Below are 21680 nucleotides of genomic sequence, written 5' to 3'. Positions count from 1 at the left end.
GCTGACCTTCAGACTAGGAGCTTATCGGTAGTATCACTAAGTGGAAGAATGGCGAGTGGGAAATGCCATGGAACCTAACCTCAGATGTGGACTCATTTCTTAATTGGATTTTAAGAAGCTTATTCTAGCTGTACTGGTAACTGTTTCTTTAGCCTGGATGTATTTATTCATAAATGTTTAAAGAACGAAAACAATCATTTGTCAACAATGTGGTTTGTAGATGAAACAAACTTGCTATCTTCTCACACTTATACTACTTATAAGCCATTTGGGTAGTAGCCACCACTGGTGGCTCAGACGGTAAAGAATCCTCCTTCAGTGTGGGAGGCCTGGGTTTGATCCCTGGTTTGGGAAGATCTCCTGGAGGAGTGCATGGCAACCCACTCCAGTATTTTTGCCTGGAGAATTCTATGGACAGGGGAGTCCATGGGGTTGCAAAGAGTTGGACGCGACTGAGTGACTAAGCACAAGTACAGCATAAGCCATTTAAAAACATGTGTTAAAAAAGAATGGAAAGGGAAAAAGGACCTACTTTTCTAATCTCTTCATTTTTTTCATCCGTGAAAGTGAAAGTGAAGTCGCTCAGTCATGTCTGACTCTTTACAACCCCGTGGACTGTAGCCTACCAGGCTCCTCCCGCCATGGGATTTTCTAGGCAAGAGTACTGGAGTGGGTTGCCATTTCCTTCTCCAGGGGATCTTCCCAACTCAGGGATCGAACCCAGGTCTCCCGCATTGGGGGCAGACGCTTTAACCTCTGAGCTACCAGGAAAGTTTGAAAGAATTATAAGACATGGTTTCTGGTTTTTAAAAGCCTGTGTTCTCTATGAAATAGTTAATAATATAACATCTTTTATTATGATTCAGAAAGACATCAATTACCTCGCAGGATTTTAAGTAGCGATCATTATATAGTCCTCCTTTGCAAGAAAGTTACAGTCACAATGAGATGATTAATTTTGATTAAATGTTTAGTGAATGTCTCTACTATAGCCCATATTCAGTGCTAGAAGCAGAGAGACATTCAGAAACACGTAAGATATGGTTTCTACCTCTAGTTGTGTTGCCTCATCCTAGCAGGGAGGAGAGCCTATAAGTGTATCTGGCAAATATATAGCAGTGATATAAACTAGCGCAGTGGTAACACAGAAGAAGGTCTATAAATTATACCTGCTGGGTGTCAGGTTTGGTTGGGAGTGAGGGATAATTAAAAAAGAAGTAGCGCATGAGTTAAACCTTAGGACAAACAGAGCTTTTCTCTGAGAGGACAAGGAGAAGGAAGAACCTTTCAGGAAGCTGCAAGTTCATCAGTATAGGTACAGAGGTACAGAAGAGCATAATGTAATAGGAAATATTGGGTGGTTGTCCAGTATGTCTATCATGATACTGTGAATATAACATGCCCAGAATGGCTAAGATTTTGACTGGTGAAAAGGAAAAGATAGAACATGGCTGGATGTGGGACTGACGGTGGGACCAAACATTGGTGAAAGAGCAAAAATGTTTGGGACTTGGCTGTGAGAAGCTTTTGTGTTATAGTAATGCAAAATAAAGTTGGAAAGCTAGTGAACACATCTTAGGGCACTCTGAAAGCCCAGTTGAGACATTCTGAGAATCACTGAAAGTTTTTCAGCAATGAAGTGAAATAATGATAATGACAGTTAAAAAAAACTTCTAGAAGCCATCTGAAACCATTGTATGGATGTGAGTGTGTATGGCAGGACGGGAGGCAAATGAGAGGAAGAGGGGTGGTGTGCACACTCTGGAGAATACAGGTAAGCGAGAATCTACTTCAATAATACATGGAAGTGAAGATGGTGAGGGAGGCAGGGCTTTGGCTTTGGTGGCAGGAATGGGAAAAAGAGAGGTGACTGATGCAGTATGTGAGTGGGAAGAGAAAGGAAAATCAAAGTAGAGTCCAAGGTTGTGAACTTAAGTGACTCTTGGATAGTTTTAACAGAAACGTATTGATATAAACTGAGAGGAAGTTGCTGGTGCTTCAGAGAGTTGGTGAACTAGTGAGAAATATCCACTGGGCTGTTCAAGGTGTGGAGCAAGCTTACCAAAAGACAGGACTAGAGAATAGATTCTGTGGCCAATTTTTTGGATATAATAGTTACAGTGATACCAAAGGAGGATTCTCTGAAGGAGAAAGTTAGAACAAGCAGGGATTGGAAGCTTTGAGGCATAAAAGGGCCAGGGGTTAGAAGACATGATTAGAGAGAAAGTGAGGTTTCATGGAAGTCAAGGGAAGGTGGGTTACCAGTGGAGAAATGTTATCGAGGGGGACAGGGGCAAGAGAAGGAGAAGAGGAGATTGGAAGCCCTTGTTGTTGTTTAGTCACTTAGTCGTGTCCAACTCTTTTGTGACCCCCATGGACTGTAGCCCTCCAGCCTCCTCTGTCCATGGAATTCTTCAGGCAAGAGTACTGGAGTGGGTTGCCATTTTCTTCTCCAGGACATCTTTTCAATACAGGGATCGAACTTATGTCTCTTGCATCTCCTGCATTGGCAGGTAGATCCTTTACCATTGAGCTACCTAGGAAGCCCCTGGAAGCTCTTAGCTTTGGCAAAAAAGGGACCATAATGACATTGGAGGGAGCTGTTTCCTTGTCATGAGTACAAAGAGAAGTTATATACATCAGAGATGGAAGGTTATAAGGAAGTGAGGGCGTAGATAGTGACTGAGTGATGAAAGGATGTAAGAGCAGCTAACTGCAGCATCAGGCCTGAGGGCAACACACACTTCCACCCCCAGCCTGATACTAAGGAGAAAGAGGATGGAGCCAGAGGAGGCCATTATATCCTGATTATCTAGCAGTGAGGGAGAGAATGGCTGGGTGGGGAACTCTGAAATGGGCTCTGGACCATATTTGTTTGGGAAACAGAGAGAAACAAGGAGTTGAATTGGGATGATGTGGTTAAAGGTTGTGGTTCTGGTCTCTTTAGTTGTTAGCTTTTCCTTTCACAAACTTTAGATTTTTCATAGTTTCAGATTTCCATTTGTCTTGCCAAGAAACAAAAGCTAAAACAAAGATAGATCCGATGGTGCCTGATGAAGATACCACAGAGTTGTGAAATGAGAGCTGTTGTATGCCGACTAGCAAATATCCAGATTTAAAATCTGTTATGAGTGTGGTGACATCCTCTTATTTTGGGGGAACCAGTAGGTTGAAGTCAGAATTCTCTTGGTCTCTTGATTGAGTAAATGAAAAGTATTATTTGTGTTTCCTCAGATGATTTACAGAGTTAAAACGGAAAAGCACTTAGGTTTGCAAGGTGCTCGAACGAAGCTCTTACATACAGAGTGCTAGGACCACCACTGTCTATGGTAGATAGTTGTTGGACTCACTGTTTGACTGGTTCTTACCCTGTGCAAGAATTTGAGATTATCTGACCTTGAACTTGTGAACTCCCATAGGAATGGACATTAATCTAGAATCATCTGGAATACAAGTCAGGCTATGAGTTCTAACATTTGTCCTTTCAAGCTGTCACCTTCTAAGTTCCATGTTAGTAGTAAGTTCGATTCTTGAATAGTCTCCCTATTAGACCAAAAATTCCGTGAAAGAACATCTGTAGGATTTATCCATTTTGTTACCTTCTCCAAGCTCTGTGAACATAGGACTTTGAATATTGTAGATACTTAGTAAATATTAATAGAATTTAATTTAATATAGATGAATTTATTTGAACATACACACTTAGAACAGTTTTATTTTTGCACATGTTATATTGTGACTAACCTTATTTGCTATTGGATGTCTCAATTGAGAGAAAAAAGAAATTTTTTGCTTGTTTAATTCATATTACAAATATCCTTAGCAAATTAGTTATCAGTTAACTCATTCTCTTTTTCTGTTAATTACTTTTTGAGCTAAAGATTTAACAACTGTTAATTAATTCCACTGAAAGAGACAGTAACACCTTTATTAAATAAAAATTAGAGACCATTTATATAGCCTAAGAAAAACATCCCTTGGAGGTATTTCCAGCTAGTTTATTGAGTAGTTTACTAAAAATAACAGCCCCAAACATTTAAGTCCTATGAAGTCAAAGAGAATGGCCAATGGAAAAGAATGAATTACGGGTTGATAGTTTCTTTGATTAACATTTCCTTAATAGGTTAAAGAAAAGAATTAATCCACATAGAATACTCCTGAACAATACTGTTGAGTTTCTAAAATGTGATTTTTTTAATCATATGTCAATTTACCCCTGAAATTATGGTTGCAGATTAAAACAAAGAGTAAAAATCAAGATATCATTAGATATAGGTAACTTTAACCTATTCAGAAAGCTGTAGGAATATTTGAAATGACCAGCGTTATCCAACTATGATAAAGCATCATTTGACACCAAAAGGGACAGTAGTGTTCTGATGCAGTAAAGGGGGGCAGTGCTCATTTTTTCCATGGAGCATAATGGGTCCTGTATGACCTTCTATTGTCAAAACACAAAGGTGTTCAGATTCAAGTTGCTTTATGGGAGATATATATTTTTTGTGGATCTTAGTATGATGGAAAGAGGAAGTTGATAATAAGGGGAAAATATACCTAAGAAAACCAATCATTTGGGGTATTATCACAATGCTGGCTGGTACACTTTGCTTATGGGCTGGAAGCATTTTCCTTCCAAGCCTTGTTTTATTAGGAGTTAACAAGTTGGCTCTGAATATCTTGCTCTAGGCAGAGACTTTGCAAGCGAATTCTCAATCCAGAGACAGATTCTCTTTAACAAATTTAGAGGGAAAAAAAAAATCTTTAGGTTTCATAGTCCTAAAAGACTTAGCTTTTTTTTTTTTTTTTTTTTTGCCCTTCAGCCCTTTCAAACTCCTAATATTTTCTTTAATTATATTTAGTGAACTCTTCTGGTTATAGTTTTGTTTTTAATTTCCAGTGGTGTGGGATTTATATCTGGTATATATGAAATATTGGCTTTAGCTCTTGAAATTGTGTCTATTTTTGTGTTAACAAAAAAGCAGTTTTTATATAACAAATTGACTTTGGACCTACAGTTATTGACTAAGACAGAATAAATCAGAAGTATTTTCAGTGATTGGCCATGTTCAGTATTGGCAGACATGATGCTGTTCTGGTTTGTCCGGAAAATTAGTGTTATGTTTACATTAAAAAAAAATTAACTCAGTGAAAGACTTTGGGTGGACAGTAGGGCTTTTCCTGTTGATGTGTAGTCCAGTTCAGAGAGAGGAGTCTAAATAAATATCAGGTTGAATCAGATGTAATTTCCATTTACATAGGTTAAAATTGTATGTCACCAATTTCATATAGTAGTTCATTCATGTGAATTTGTTGTGATTTCCTGAGGTTCTCAAGTTATTACCATGTTATATGAGTGTGCATACCCCATTTTATTTTTTGTTTCAAATGACTACTTCATATTTACAGAGCTTAAAAAGAGTTCTTGCAAAAGCTCTCAGTTGTGTGATTCATGTGTCATCAGTCAGGAGGGAATCCATACTGATGGCACTCATCTGGGGATAAAGCTTTTTGGCAGCAACAAAAGTAAAAGAATGGGAGGATTCATGAAAATAAATATAGTGAGTGCAAATTTATATTGCAGATGACTAGAATGAATTGCTAATAACAACAAAATAGGGATTAAAGGAGCTATGTTTTATCATCAAATAGAAATGCATCTTATATCATAGGCAGTTGCTACAGGTCCATCTCTGTGTACCAAGCTGTTAAACTGTCTGAAGCAAATCTATAGATAGAGCTCTTTCAAGCTAGTATTATTCAGTACTATATCTGTAGGGGCTGTCATTATAACTGGTATGTGTTGTTGTTTGTCGCTAAGTCACGTCTGACTCTTTGTGACATGCCAGACCTCCCTGTCCCTCACCAGCTCCTGGAGTTCCCCCAAGTTCATGTCCATTGAATTGGTGATGCTATCCAACCATCTTATCCTCTGCTACCCTCTTCTCCTTTTGTCTTCAGTCTTTTCCAGCATCAGGGTCTTTTCCAGTGAGTTGGCTGTTCATATCAGGTGGCCAAAGTATTGAAGCTTCAGCTTCAGCATGAGTCCCTTCAATGAATATTCAGGGTTGATTTCCTTTAGGATTGACTGGTTTGATCTCCTTGCTGTCCAAGGGACTCACAAGGACCTGATACATAGTAGCTGACTAATAAATAAGTACAAAGTAGTTAATAAATTCTATCCTATGAATTAAAACAATTAAAAAGCAAATGTGAATAATCCTATTTTAGTGATTAGCTCATGCAGTTGGGAAAAATCAGTAATTTCCTCACCGTTCAGAACCGACTGGCTTCTGCAGTCTGTCGCATCAGGAAGGTTTACAGGGCACAGAGTTTAGCCTGCAGGGAGAGCCCCTACCATTCAGATAACTCATCCACTCATCATGTCACCTCTGCATGTATGGACCGCATGCACACCTGCACACACATGTACAAACAGAAAGCAGGACTTGTCTGTTGGAAAGTTGGTAAGTCCTGACTCAAACCCTAAAATGAATAGCAGCCACATACCCCAACTTGGGAAGTTTAACATAAGCAGTGGGACAGAGGCTTTAAGGTCCTAAAGACATAAGTTTGAGTTCTATTACTTGCTTTATTTAATAAATTTATGTTTTCTTTTTTTTTCCACTGATCTTCAACTTCTTCAATAAAGTGGCATAATGATATCTATGTGATATAATTTTTATGTGAGAATTAAATGACAGTGATGTGTTAAGGGTTAGCTCAGTACCTCAACTACTATATAAATGATAGAAGGCTTGAAGTTATCTGCAGTACACTAAGAATAAAAATATTTTTCTCTAAACGAAATACAATAAAAGTACTTGTGAAGCATTTAGTCCCTGAGAACTTCACTTTGAGTTATGCAGAAAAAGAGAAAAAACTAACAAACAAACATTAGTTTTTACTGGCCCTGTGATTTGTTTATTATGCTTATAAGACCAAAGCCAGTAGCTCTAATCATTTTAATTTTTGCTAAATATTTGTCTACATTTGGACTACTATTTGACCTTGAACAAGTTATCTAACTTCTCTGGTATTAGACAGGATCATTATCCTTAAAATTAGGATACAAGGTTTGGGGGTTAGGGTTGAGGGAGCAAGGATCTTGGGGTGGAGGTTTGGAAATCCATAGCAGTGGTATGCTCAAGAATATCTTTTCCCTATGCTCAAGATGTGAGTACCCATTCCAAACTATTGATTTGATTGGCAACGTTTCTACAAAGAGTGTCACATGGTCAGCCTTTGTCTTACCTTGTAGAATTGCTTCTAGAGTACTTTCTGAGGCTGAAGGAGTCACAGAGAAATGAATTATTCTTCACTCCTCCCACCCAAATTTTTATTTGGCTGTACTCTTCTATCCAGGGTTTCCAGGATTTGTTCTGGTGAATACTTAGAGTGTTAGCTTATTATGGAATCCATTAGCACTCATTCTTGCTAATCTGTTTACATTTGCATAAGCATCTTAATGGTTTAAGGAAAAAATCCATAGGCCAGAAATTCCAGAAATTTCTCATTGCAAAGCCTTTTACCCAATTCATTGCTTTCTACTCATTATAACTATGGACAAAACCCTAGGGCTTCTTTCTCAAAGGCAATTTTGTTAAGGTTTGCATTGAAACACTTGGTTCATGTTTCTGGAAAAAATTATCAGTCTTTTAAGCAGTGTTGACAGATAAACTTGCAAGAGCAATACTACAACTGCTGTCACTACCAGTGTATAAACTACTAAACTACTATTGTTGCATTGGGGAGTTTCCCAAAGAGAGATATCATGAGTTAAGTCTTAATTTTTGCCAAGGAGTCAAAAAACAGCAGATATTGCCAGGGAATTACTTTGAAAATCCTAGCAACAGTACTCTTTATTAGATGAGTAACCTGGAAGGTTGCTTTAAAACCAGTTTACAGGTAATCTTTCTCATTTTGCAGGTCATCCCCAAATCCCCCAGCTAGTTAGAATTTAGGCTTTAAAAATCCCAGTTTGCTCTTCTTTGCACCTATCCTGTGCCATCTTGATTTGATTAGCAGATATGTATGCCAATGCTAATATGTATGCTAACTCTATGTATATGGCTTCACCCTTTGCTCATAAATCCTCTTCAGAAAGTATACTTTGGGGCATAAAGTCACTTGAGTATATTTTGAGTACTGAAATTTTTCTGGATTTACTTTTTTATAGCATCTATAGCAGATAGAAGTAATAAAAACAATGAATCTAACAGAGAAGCAATAGGCTGAAGAAAAAAAAGCTATTTTGTGTGTTTGTGTGTTTCTTTTGCATGCATGCTCTTGCTCGGTCGTGTCATGCCAAGTTCTTTGCCACCCTTTGGATTGTAGCCTGCCAGGGTTCTCCATCCATGGGATTTTCCAGGCAAGAATACTGAGTGGGTTGCCATTTCCTCCTCCAGGGGATCTTCCTACCCAGGGATCAAACCCACATCTCCTGATCTCCTGCATTGCAGGCGAATTCTTTACTGCTGAGTCATTCAGGAAGCCCCTATGTTTCTTTTAGTTCTCTCTGTGTGTAAAACAACAAAGATTTACTATATAGTACAGGGAACTATATTCAATATCATGTAATTAACTATAATGGAAAATAATTGGAAAAATAATATAGATATATACACATGTATGTATAAGTGAATCAATTTGTTGTATGCTTGAAACCAATACAATATTGTAAATCAACTGTTCTTCAGTTGGGGCTTCCCTGGTGGCTCAGATGGTAAAGAGTGTGCCTGCAATGCTGGAGAGCCGGGTTCGATCACTGGGTTGGGAAGATCCCCTGAAGAAGGAAATGGCATCCCATTCCAGTGTTCTTGTCTGGAAAATCCCATGGACAGAGAAGCCTGGTGGGCTATATAGTCCATGGGGTCACAAAGACTCAGACATGACTGAGTGACTATCACTTTCATTCTTCAATTAGAAAAAAATACTGTAGGACCCTTTTCTTCTTTTTTATGTTTAATGTGAATGTAACTTGTATATAGTTAAAGCATGTTTTATTCCTTAAATTTTCTTTCCATTTTTTATTTATAGTAATTTTTGAAACTTAAAGCTGTATTTATATAGTATTCCTATAAATTTAATTTCCAAAGTTGGGAGGTTGTCATTTTATTTCCCATCTATTCTGCTGTCTCCTAATTTGAAAGTCAAGATATGAACTATTAAGCCTCATTTGGAGAAGCTAAATCTAACACATTCCTTCATGTGCTTTGAAGCATATGATTCTAAATTGACAATGAATTCTTTTAAGCTATAGTGATTTGTTTTAAAAAGCAATATGATATAACATGCCATTGTTACTTAAACCAAAGGAAAAGTTGCAATTCCTCAGATGACCCTTGGGAAACAGCAGACACTGGTTAGAATGTCCTAATCAGGTCAGAATGGTCAGAATGTCCTAATTTTGAAATGGCAAAGCTAATCTGTTAATCATAATTATATAGACATTTCCTGAAATGTACAGTAACATTTAAACAAAGACCTTTCATGTAGATACTGATCATCTAAAATTTACCCTTACAATTCTAAGATAATGATATTTCCCCTACAGTAAAACTAAGATCCAGAGAAATCTCCAACTTGCTCAAAAGGAGGTCTCAGAGCTAGTAAGAATTAGAATGTAGATTTGAGTGCAGTTTTCTAATATCAGGTCCAATCAATGCTTCTTCAGTATAATATGATCATCAACAAAAACTAAAGATACATCATAGAGAAGAAAATTCAAAATGTTTTGATACATTTATAATACAGTGAGGGCTTTTCTGGTGGTTCAGACTGTAAAGAATCTGCCTATAATGCAGGAGACCTGGGTTTGATCCCTGGATCGAGAAGATCCTCTGGAGAAGGGAATGGTTACCCACTTCAGTATTCTTGTCTGGAGAATTCCATGGACAGAGGAGCCTGGCGGGCTATAGTCCACAGGGTCACAAAGAGTCAGACACGATTAATACTTACCACTTAACCAGCTTTAATAATATAGTGACAGTTCAGTAAGATTGAATCCTTAATGTCATTAGGGTTTAGAGAAAAAAAAAAAAGAAATATGACAGTTATAAATGTCTTGCATCAAAAGACAACAACATAAAGCCCGGACAATACAGAACAGGATTCTCAAATTTCAGATTACATGAAAATCACCTGGCAGCTATATCTTGTATACCCTTGAAAGACAGTAAGTAAAAGCAAAAATGATATAGGCATTGATTCTCAAACTTTACATAAGAATTGGAAATTTGGTATACATAAAAACTCGAAGAGATTCTGAATTTGTATTTCTAACAGTTTCCACGAAATATAAATTTTGATGTTTCATAGGACCGTATTTTTAATGTCTTTGACACAGACCTGAAATGTGCAATGTACATCCATGTGTGTACATATGTCAGTACACACACAGACAGACACACAAACAAGGTGGATATTAACAGTAATGACAAACACTCCATAGTGCCAGATACTGTTCTAAGTGTTGACATATATTAATTCATTTAATCTGCACAATAATCCTTCAAGGTAGGCATACTTTTTAACCCACATTGAATGTCCTAAGGCACAAGGAAGTTAAGTAACCTATCCATAGTCGCATATCTACCAAATGGGCAAGCTGAGATTTAAGCCCTGGCAGTCTGGCTAAGAAATCTCTGCTGTTAACTTTTATGCCATACATCTTTCCCAATAGCTGAAAACATATTTACCCCAGGCTGCAATAAAGACATTATAATAAAAAACTAAGTGCCAGATAGGAATATGACAAGATTTACATATAGACATATATTTTTTGAGCATTGAAAATGTTTCTGCAACCTTCTAAAATATATATGTGTATGTCAGGGATTTGTGATTCTTAAACACTTGATTTCCTGGATGTACTGTGAAATTGCATGAAATAAAATGAGATTTTTTTTTGAACCAAATACCTTTTCATTGTAATGCAAATAAATCCCTGGGGTGGAGTACAACTTTCTTGACTGTGAATAACCTATCATAGCCAGCAGTCTTGGGCATTGAATAGCTAATGTTCATAGGGTGCTCTTGGTTAGGACATCTATTTGGAGTTGTATACAACCCCAGAAGCTCAGAGGATGGTTAGATAGTAGTTCCCAGTCTTTGTTATTTTCACTGAGTCCCAGGAACTTCAAAGGAATTAGCAAGATCCTCCAGGAACTATGAGTTTCTCAGAAACTTGAGCAGACTCCAGATCTGAACTACCCAGCTGCAAGGCCCGAGGACTGGGACCCTTCTCCAGAGGTTAAAATAGCTACAGAAAGCTGCTCTGCTACTAAACACGGCAGTGTTTCAGCCCCACTTGCCACATGCTGGGGACTTGTACTTTAAGCTGGGAACATCATTCCTTCCCAGGCACTTCTCATTCCACAAATAACCTTTAGGGACTTTGGCAACAGTAGAATCAATGGCAGAAAGTGAAGAGGAACTAAAAAGCCTCTTAATGAAAGTGAAAGAGCAGAGTGAAAAAGTTGGCTTAAAGCTCAACATTCAGAAAACGAAGATCATGGCATCTGGTCCCATCATTTCATGGCAAATAGATGAGGAAACAGTGGAAACAGTGTCAGACTTTATTTTTTTGGGCTCCAAAATGACTGCAGATGGTGATTGCAGCCATGAAATTAAAAGATGCTTACTCCTTGGAAGGAAAGTTATGACCAACCTAGATAGTATATTCAAAAGCAGAGACGTTACTTTGCCAACAAAGGTCTGTCTAGTCAAGGCTATGGTTTTTCCAGTGGTCATGTATGGATGTGAGAGTTGGACTGTGAAGAAAGCTGAGCGCCGAAGAAGTGATGCTTTTGAACTGTGGTGTTGGAGAAGACTCTTGAGAGCCCCTTGGACTGCAAGGAGATCCAACCAGTCCATTCTAAAGAATTTCTTTGGAAGGAATGATGCTAACGCTGAGACTCCAGTACTTTGGCTACCTCATGCGAAGAGTTGACTCATTGGAAAAGACTCTGATGCTGGGAGGACTTGGGGGCAGGAAGAGAAGGGGACGACAGAGGATGAAATGGCTGGATGGCATCACTGACTCGATGGACGTTGAGTTTGAGTGAATTCTGGGAGTTGGTGATGGGAGTTGGTGATGGACAGGGAGGCCTGGCGTGCTGCAATTCATGGGGTCGCAAAGAGTCGGACACGACTAAGCCACTGAACTGAACTGAGAATCAAATTCACTGTGAATTAAATTGCAGCTCTGATGTAAAACTCTGGAAGCAGTTGTATTTTTAATGTCTCTTTAATAAGTAAGCATTTTGGCTTTATTGAGGATGTGTTCTGTTATGAATGGGAGCATTGCTTTTGTTATGAGAGGCAGCACTTCATTTTATTCTTTATGTTTTTTAGGATTTCTGATCCATCGCTAAGTATTGTAGAGATAAGATGAACCGTTAGGACCAGGGCTTACCTTTGGTCTTGGTTTAATTTAAGACAGGCTTAACATGATATTTTCCATCAGAGTGAAAAAGCAAAATACAGAATCAGGCACTGCTGTTATGTCTACATTTTAGTCACTATGATTATTTTCAAGTAATTTAAAAAGAAAGAACAGGGGAAGAAGAGAGGGAAGGAGGAAGAGAGGAATGAAAGGAAGGATGGGAGGAAGGTCAGAAAGAAGAGAGAAAAGAAGTAATGAATGTTCAAGCTTACTTTTCAGGTTGAGTCTGGTACAATGTGATGCTCCTCTGACTTTTTTTTTTTTCAAGTATTTGTATTCTTATTTCTGTGACATAAGAGGCTAAAATATTATTCTGATATTATTTGTATAAGAGTGGCAGCAGAAGAAAATGTTTTTCAGATTTGACAAAATCTATGCAAACTACTCCTGAAACCATGACCAGCCTTGTTCAGTAAAAATAAAGCCTGTTGGTGATCATTTGATTTTCAGCCATTTTTAAAGTTGGGATGATGATTTTTTTTCTTTATTATTTGAAGTAAAGAATTTGACTTTTATTGATAGAGCTGTCAAGGCCCGGGAAATGTTGATGAAGCCTCATTCCTTGACCAAACTTAAGACAAGCTCTTGAACCTTTTCCTAGGCCCATCTGTGCACTTCCTTGTAAAATCCAGTTTTATGAGAACCCTGCTAAGTCAGTTTAACCACAACCTGCTTGATATCTGATCAGCCTCGATATCTCATTCTTATCGGGTTCCTCATCCTCTAACATCCCCTAGGTGATGTCTGATCACCCTGGCCTGTCTTCAGCAAAGAATCCTGTTAGTTCAGTTTAGCTAGAATCCTTCTTACTCATGACGTTTCCTTTTGGTTATTTTCCACCTCTGACCCCCAGACTCTTCCTTGGCTGTACATTCCCACTTTCTCATGCTGTTTTTGGAGTTGGCCCCAGTCTCTTTCCCCGACTGTAATATCCCATTGCAGTGGTCCCTAGACCTGTTGTGATGCTCCTGAATAAGGTTTGCTTTAACATCTTTAACAACATAGAGGGTATCTTTATTCTCATAGGTAAAATTTTAACACTGGTAACCTGTGTATGGGCAGAACCTAGTTTTCAGAAGTATTTTGTTTGGCTTTTCTTGTGTTTTGAAAATAGAGTTATTTGCCAGTTTCTAAATTTAGGAGCTATCCTGCAAAAATCCAGATTTAAAAAAAATATTATTTTTGGAAACAACATCTAAAGAAATGACAATATGAGAAAGACAACTGGCTGAGTCAAGGTAGTGACTACTCTCTTTGGACTGGAAGACTTTCTCTCCAAGTATCTCTGTGGCTGGCTTCCCTGGCTGTTGTGCTCTACCTGGCTGTGTAGGCATTTGAATTTGCAATGCCTTCATTATGGTTTACTAATGAGTTAGTACTTCATGGTGTGGCCACATGTCACTAGAAAGATACTTCCTCAGTCACTGTTCTAAACTATATGAAATTATAAGGATCTGGGAACTCATTAGAAAAGGGGAATTATTATGTATAATCTTAAAGGATGTGAAGAACTGACTCATTAGAAGTAAGACCCTGATGCTGGGAAAGATTGAAGGCAGGAGGAAAAGGGGATGACAGAGAATGAGATGGTTGGATGGCATCACTGACTCAGTGGAGATGAGTTTGAGGAAACTCCGGGAGTTGGTGATGGACAGGGAAGCTGGCATGCTGTAGTCCATGGGGTCTCAAAGAGTCGGACACGACTGAACGACTGAATTGAACTGAACTGACTGAATCTTAAAGGAATATGGACTGATGTTATTCTGATTCTTATTGCACCAGTATCATAGAGATTTCACAGAGCTCAAGAAAGTAACTCAAATGTAATTAAGTACTGAAAAATGAAAATAGTGACATTTTGGAAAATTAGCTTTTGATCAAAGAATGTTTGCATTAACAGGATATTTCTTCTTCTTTTTTTTTTTAGTAGAAAAAGAAATGAATAAAATGTCTACTTCTTACGTACCTGAAAACATAATATACTAACTTGAATTTGCCTTTATTTTGGCTGAATTAAAAAGCAAGCAAACAAAAGTGAATTGAATGTCTGAGGGCAAGTATTTCTGCCTGAAAAGTATGACTTTATTCTGGAAACTTTGTTCTTCATTTATTGATGTGGTGTATCACATTGATAAATTTGTGGATATTGAAAAATCCTTGCATCCCAGGGATATATTCCACTTGATTAAATTCAGATTGCTAGTATTTTGTTGAGGATTTTTGCATCTATATTCATCAGTGATATTTGGCGTATAATCTTTTTTTTTTTTTGTAGCACCTTTATCTGATTTTGGTATAAGGGTGATGGTGGCCTTGTAAAATGAGTTTGGGAGTTTTATTTCCTCTGCAATTTATGGAACCTTTTCAGAAGGATGGGGGTTAGCCCTTCTTTAAATGTTTGATAGAATTCACCTGTGTAGCCATCTGGGACTTTTGTTTGTTGGGAGGGTCAGTGCTTGTGATTGGTCTGCTAATGTTTTCTATTTCTTCCTAATTCAGTCTTGGGAGCTTGTGACTTTCTAAGAATTTGTCCATTTCTTTCCGGTTGTCCGTTTTATTGGCATACAGTTGCTTGTGGAAATCTCTTATGATCTTTTGTATTTCTGTGGTGTCAGTTGTAAAGTTTACTTTTTCATGTCTAGTTTTATTCATTTGAGTCCTCTCTCTCTTTTTTTTCTTGATGAGTCTGGCTAAAGGTTTATCAATTTTGTTTATCTTTTCAAAGAACCGACTTTTAGTTTCATTGATTTTTGCTATTGTCTTCTTTGTCTCTGTTTTATTTATTTCTACTCTGATGTTTATGCTTTTTTTTTTCTTTCTGCTAACTTTAGGTTTTTTGTTTGTTAGTTTTTCTTTCTCTAGTTGCTTTAGGTGTAAGGTTTGGTTGTTATTTGAGATTTTTCTTATTTCCTGAGGTAAGATTGTATTGCTATACTTTCCTGTTAGAACTGCTTTTGCTGCATTCCGTAGGTTTTGGATCATTGTGCTTTCATTTTCATTTGTTTCTAGATACTTTATTTCCTCCTTGATTTCTTCAGTGATTCATTAGTTATTTAGTAACATCTTATTTAGCCTCCACCTATTTGTGTTTGTTTTTTTTAAATAGTTTTTTTCTTGTAGTTTATTTCTAATCTCATAGCACATGGTCAGAAAAGATGCCTGATACAATTTTAATTTGCTTAAATTTACCAAGGCTTGCTTTGTGTCCCAGCACATGGTTGATCCTGGAGAATATTCCATGTGCACTTGGGAAAAATGTGTATTTTGTTATTTTTCAATAGAATGCTCTATAAAAATCAGTTAAGTCCATCTGGTCTAATGTAACATTTAAGGCCTTTGTTTCCTTACTGATTTTCTGTTTGGATGATATGTCCATTGACAAAAGTGGAGTGTTAAAGTCACCCACTATTATTGTGTTAATTTCTCCTTTTATGGCTGTTAGCATTTGCCTTATATATTAGGTGCTACTGTTTGTTGTATGTATATTTACAACTGTTACATCTTCTTTTTGGATTGATCTCTTGATCATGGTATAGTGTCCTTTTTTGTCTCTTCTAACAGTCTTTAAAGTCTATTTGTCTGATATGAGCATTGCTACTTTAGCTTTTTTTTGATTTCCCTTTGCATGGAATACCTTCTTCCATACCCTCTTCACTTCTTTCAGTGAGGAACTTACAATAGCAACTTCTGTCCTATGAAAACTGTGTTAGATTACTTGCTTAAAGTCTCTTAACTATTTGCTTGGTTTGATTTTAAGTGTGTCTTATTACAATACCTGAAAAATGTTTGCCTTTAGAGGATAAGATTAAAATAATTTGTTTACCTTGAACTTTATGAAGGAAAGGTGAATACAAAATACATGAGTTACATCGAAAGGATTAAGTTATAAATTGAAGTCTTAAAGAAGTTTGAAGTAAACTTTTGACTTATTTAGGAGTTCATAGGAAAGTTAAGCACCATTCAGTTTTTTAAAAAATCATGAAAAAATATTGTATATGTCTGAATATAAGGTGCTCCCAAGATATGGATGTCTATGTGCTTTACCAGTTAGAAGTTTTAAATATACAAAATCTTTAGACATGTAATAAAATGATCAGATATTACTTCCTTGTATGTATTTAAAAATCACGTTATATGAAATATTAATTTAGAAATATTACTTTCTTGATTGATTTTTTTCAAATACTTTACGTATGATTTGATTCTAGTGACTTTGTCATCTCTGAATTCCCTGTTTTGAGTCATCTTACCCAGTTTTCCAGCACACATCACTTTTGCCTAAATATTTTGAGATTCAGTACTTTTTCTTTTGAACTTTATTTTGTATTAGGGTATAGCAAGTTAGCAGTGTTGTGATAGTTTCAGGCCAGCAATGAAGGAACTCTGCCATACGTATTCATGTATGCATTTTCCCCCAAGCCTCTCTCCCATCCAGACTATCACATAACATTTAGCAGAGTGCTATGCAATAGGTCCTTGCTGGTTATCCATTTTAAATATAGCAGTGTATACACGATCATCCCAGACTCCCTAACTGCCCCTTTCCCCTGGCAGCTATATGTTCATTATCTTAGTATGTGAGACTCAGTACTTTTTTGATCAATTATGACTCTATCACTGTAAGCCATGTGCCAATTTACAAGCACTGTTTGCACATTGAAAGGTGCAATTATTTAAAAAATTTGTCTTACAGGTGAATACTTTTCTGCTTTCTAGCATGTAATCACTCAAAGTAGTTTTCTTTAAAGTTATATCAATACACTTTTGCATAATCATATACAACATTTCCAATTGTAAGAAAAAATTACTTCCATGTAGAATTTTTGCTTTATCAGATTTTTGGGGAATTCCCTGGCAGCCCCGTGGTTGGTATTACATGCTCTCACTGCCAGGGCCTGGGTTCAGGCCTGGGGAAATATTCACAGAATAGCACAAGCAGAGTGTCAAAATAAAAACAACAGCATAACACAGTTTTTGTTAGATTATATCCACAAGCATTTAAAGCTGGCAAAGATAGAGGTTGATTCAGCCTAATGTGTTTTCCCCAAACAAACCTTAACTTTACATAATAATGTAATACAGAGATTTAGATAAGGATTTGATTTGATATGATGTGACTTTTTTTTTCTTTTTTGATGTGAGTCTTTCTTGTGAAATATTCCTGAGGGAAGAAAAGACTGCCTCTTGTTTGAACATATATGATACTTTCCTTTTTCTCCCTTTCAAAGTTATTCCTTAAATCTTTACTAAAGTACAATAAAACATATAAGAAAAATAACCTGGAGAAAGGGAGAATTTTATTTAATAGTAAATCAGTTCACTTCAGTTCAGTCACTTAGTCACGCTTCCCTGTCCATCACCAACTCCCGGAGCTTACTCAGATTCATGTCCGTTGAGTCGGTGATGCCATCCAACCATCTCATCCTCGTCGTCCCCTTCTCCTCCCGCCTTCAATCTTTCCCAGCATCAGGGTCTTTTCCAGTGAGTCAGTTCTTTGCATCAGGTGGCCAAAGTGTTTGAGTTTCAGCTTCAACATCAGTCCTTTTAATGAATATTCAGGGCTGATTTCCTTTAGAATTGACTGGTTGGATCTCCTTGCAGTCCAAGGGACTCTCAAGGGTCTTCTCCAACACCACAGTTCAAAAGCATCAATTCTTCGGCGCTCAGCTTTCTTTATAGTCCAACTCTCACATCCGTACATAACAATTGGAAAAACCATAGCTTGGACTAGATGGACCTTTGTTGGCAAAGTAGTGTCTCTGCTTTTTAACATGCCATCTAGGTTGGTCATAGCTTTTCTTCCAAGGAGCAAGTGTCTTTTAATTTCATGGTTTTAGTCACTATCTGCAGTGATTTTGGAGCCCAAGAAAATAAAGTCTCTTACTGTTCCCATTGTTTCCCCATCTATTTGCCATGAAGTGATGGGACCGGATGCCATGATCTTACTTTTTCACTCACGTCTTTCATTTTCATCAAGAGGCTCTTTAGTTTCTTCGCTGTCTATCATAAGGGTGGTGTCATCTGCATATCTGAGGTTATTGATATTTTTCTTGGCAATCTTAAAAGTAGGTTAAAGGCTAACAGGGTTTTTCCAAGAGAATGCACTGGTCCTAGCAAACAAATGGCAAATCAAGGTGATATTATTAATTTTGTGAGACTTTTTCTTATTCTGGTGCATATCACAATCATTAAAATATCCATGTCTTAAAGATACATTCCTATAGAAAAGATACCAAGTGAGGAGTTGAAAGGGTATACTATGAGACAGGCCTTTTATATAAATGTCTCCATAGTTGTATAATAGTATTTATGTGAGATTTTTTATTCAGTTCAGTTGCTCAGTCGTGTCCGACTCTTTGCGACTCCATGAATCGCAGCACAGCAGGCCTCCCTGTCCATCACCAACTCCTGGAGTTCACTCAAACTCACGTCCATCAAGTCAGTCATGCCATCCAGCCATCTCATCCGCTGTCGTCCCCTTCTCTTCCTGCCCCCAAGTCCTCCCAGCATCAGAGTCTTTTCCAATGAGTCAACTCTTTGCATGAGGTAGCCAAAGTACTGGAGTTTCAGCTTCAGCATCAGTCCTTCCAAAGAACACCCAGGACTGATCTCCTTTAGAATGGACTGGTTGGATCTCCCTGCAGTCCAAGGGGCTCTCAAGAGTCTTCTCCAACACCACAGTTCAAAAGCATCAATTCTTCGGCGCTCAGCTTTCTTCACAGTCCAACTCTCACATCCATACATGACCACTGGACAAACCATAGCCTTGACTAGACAGACCTTTGTTGGCAAAGTAATGTCTCTGCTTTTCAATATGCTATCTAGGTTGGTCATAACTTTCCTTCCAAGGAGTAAGCGTCTTTTAATTTCATGGCTGCAGTCACCATCTTCAGTGATTTTGGAGCCCCCCAAAATAAAGTCTGACACTGTTTCCACTGTTTCCCCATCTATTTGTCATGAAGCGATGGGACCAAATGCCATGATCTTCGTTTTCTGAATGTTGAGCTTTAAGCCAACTTTTTCACTCTCCACTTTCACTTTCATCAAGAGGCTTTTTAGTTCCTCTTCACTTTTTGCCATAAGGGTGGTGTCATCTGCATATCTGAAGTTATTGATATTTCTCCCAGCAATCTTGATTCCAGCTTGTGCTTCTTCCATCCCAGCATTTCTCATGATGTGCTCTGCATATAAGTTAAATAAGCAGGGTGACAATATACAGCCTTGACGTACTCCTTTTCCTGTTTGGAACCAGTCTGTTGTTCCATGTCCAGTTCTAACTGTTGCTTCCTGACCTGCATAGCAATTAATTTGGCAGAAGATGTTGTTCTTGACATTTCATGATACTCATGAACTGCACAATTAACCACAAACTACAGAAGATTAAAACAGCTTTTTTTTTTTTTTTTTTACCACAGTGGATGATGAAGGAGGTGATAGAGGTTGGAAACATGAGAAGATTTAGAATTTGTAATAACCATTTCTGTCTTGGCTATTTAATAGAATGCCTACTTTTAGAAATTTAAAAAAGGCAAATATTTTTATTTTCATATCGTAACCTATGGAAAAATCTATTATTGTAACATTTTTTCAGGAAAAGATGACTCACTTTTACTCTGGGTCTTCCAGCTTTGTATGAAAAAAATCTTTTTAATTAATATACCAAAAATATAATTTAAAACTACATGTATCAGCAACAAATTATACTAATGATGATAATGACAAATTATCATTTTTATCTCTTAACAGTGGAAAGAGTGGAACGAGAAAACCTTTCAGACTATTGTGTTCTGGGCCAGCGTCCAATGCATTTACCAAATATGAACCAGCTGGCCTCCCTGGGGAAAACCAACGAACAGTCTCCTCATAGCCAAATCCACCACAGTACTCCAATCCGAAACCAAGTGCCCGCATTACAGCCCATCATGAGCCCTGGTCTTCTTTCTCCCCAGCTCAGTCCACAACTTGTCAGGCAACAAATTGCCATGGCCCATCTGATCAACCAACAGATTGCCGTTAGCCGGCTTCTGGCTCACCAGCATCCTCAAGCCATCAACCAGCAGTTCTTGAACCACCCACCCATTCCCAGAGCAGTTAAGCCAGAGCCAACCAACTCCTCTGTGGAAGTATCTCCAGATATCTACCAGCAAGTCAGAGATGAGTTGAAGAGAGCCAGTGTGTCCCAAGCTGTCTTTGCAAGAGTGGCATTCAATCGCACACAGGTACCATTAGCATTAAACATCATAATGTTTATATCATGTTAATGATATATCATGTATCATGTTAATACTATGGACACGTTGTGACAAATATTGTTTATCTCTTTAAAATTTTTCTGTGGATCTCAGAGCACATAGAATCATATTGATTAATAATCTTTAGTTCGTGAAATACTATCACCATTGATCTACGCTTGGCTATGATTAATTTCAGTGACGTAATGAATATCTGTGAACTCACTACCCAACTCAGCACCTGAAATGTTACTAGTGACGTGGGTCTCCTTATGTACTTCTCCTTCCGCCCTCTTTTCCATTTACTTTCCCCAGATGTAACCCTGACCTTGAATTTTGTGATTATCATTCCTTGTTTTTATTTAAAAAAAAACTAGTTCTAAACTTACTGTATCTTTGAACTTTACAAAAAATATTATTATATGTTATCATTTTCATAATTTTTAATAAACCCTTCAAAATGTATAAGTTAGATTTAAGATACTGGTAAAGTAGTATTGATAAAGGGGTTCCCAAGTGGTGCTAGTGGTAAAGAACCCGCCTGTCAGTGCAGGAGACGTAAGAGAGACAGGTCAATTTCTGGGTTGGGAAAATTACCTGGAGGAGGACTTGGCAGCCCACTCCAGTATTCTTGCCCAGAGAATCCCCATGGACAGAGGAGCCTGGAGGTCTACAGTCCATAGGGTTACACAGAGTTGGACATGACTGAAACGACTTAGCACAACGTAGTAATTGGTAGTTGACTCATATTTTTAATATTTTGAGAGAATTATATGCCAATATAATATTAAATGATAGACAGTGAACGGTTTAGCTATGTCTTATTTTATTGAAGGCTGCTTATAATCAAGAAGTTCTTTCCCACCAGTACTAAATGTGAGTGTGCATTAGAATTACTTGGAAGACTGTTAGATTGCTGGCCCACTTCCTAGAGTTTCTGATTCACAGGTCTAGGGTGGGACCCAGAAATTTGCATGTCTAACAAGATCCCAGCTGGTCCTGAT

The 21680-nt window shown here is 37.6% G+C and overlaps 1 protein-coding gene across 2 annotated transcripts in view; it reads left to right on the top strand.

The window, feature by feature from the left end:
• Positions 1-21680, top strand: part of SATB2 (SATB homeobox 2) — a 198797-nt gene that overhangs the window by 102715 nt on the left and 74402 nt on the right. For both annotated transcript variants that reach the window (XM_059876300.1, NM_001206070.1), the window contains exon 6: positions 20192-20664. In XM_059876300.1, coding sequence (XP_059732283.1) covers positions 20192-20664 — 473 coding nt within the window. The remainder of the gene's footprint in view (positions 1-20191; positions 20665-21680) is intronic.

The sequence above is a fragment of the Bos taurus genome, chromosome 2 (genome assembly GCF_002263795.3).
Source record: "Bos taurus isolate L1 Dominette 01449 registration number 42190680 breed Hereford chromosome 2, ARS-UCD2.0, whole genome shotgun sequence".
In the NCBI taxonomy this organism is placed as follows: Eukaryota; Metazoa; Chordata; class Mammalia; order Artiodactyla; family Bovidae; genus Bos; species Bos taurus.
The sequence above is the reverse complement of the archived record's forward strand: the minus strand, read 5'-3'. Positions and strand labels throughout refer to the sequence as shown.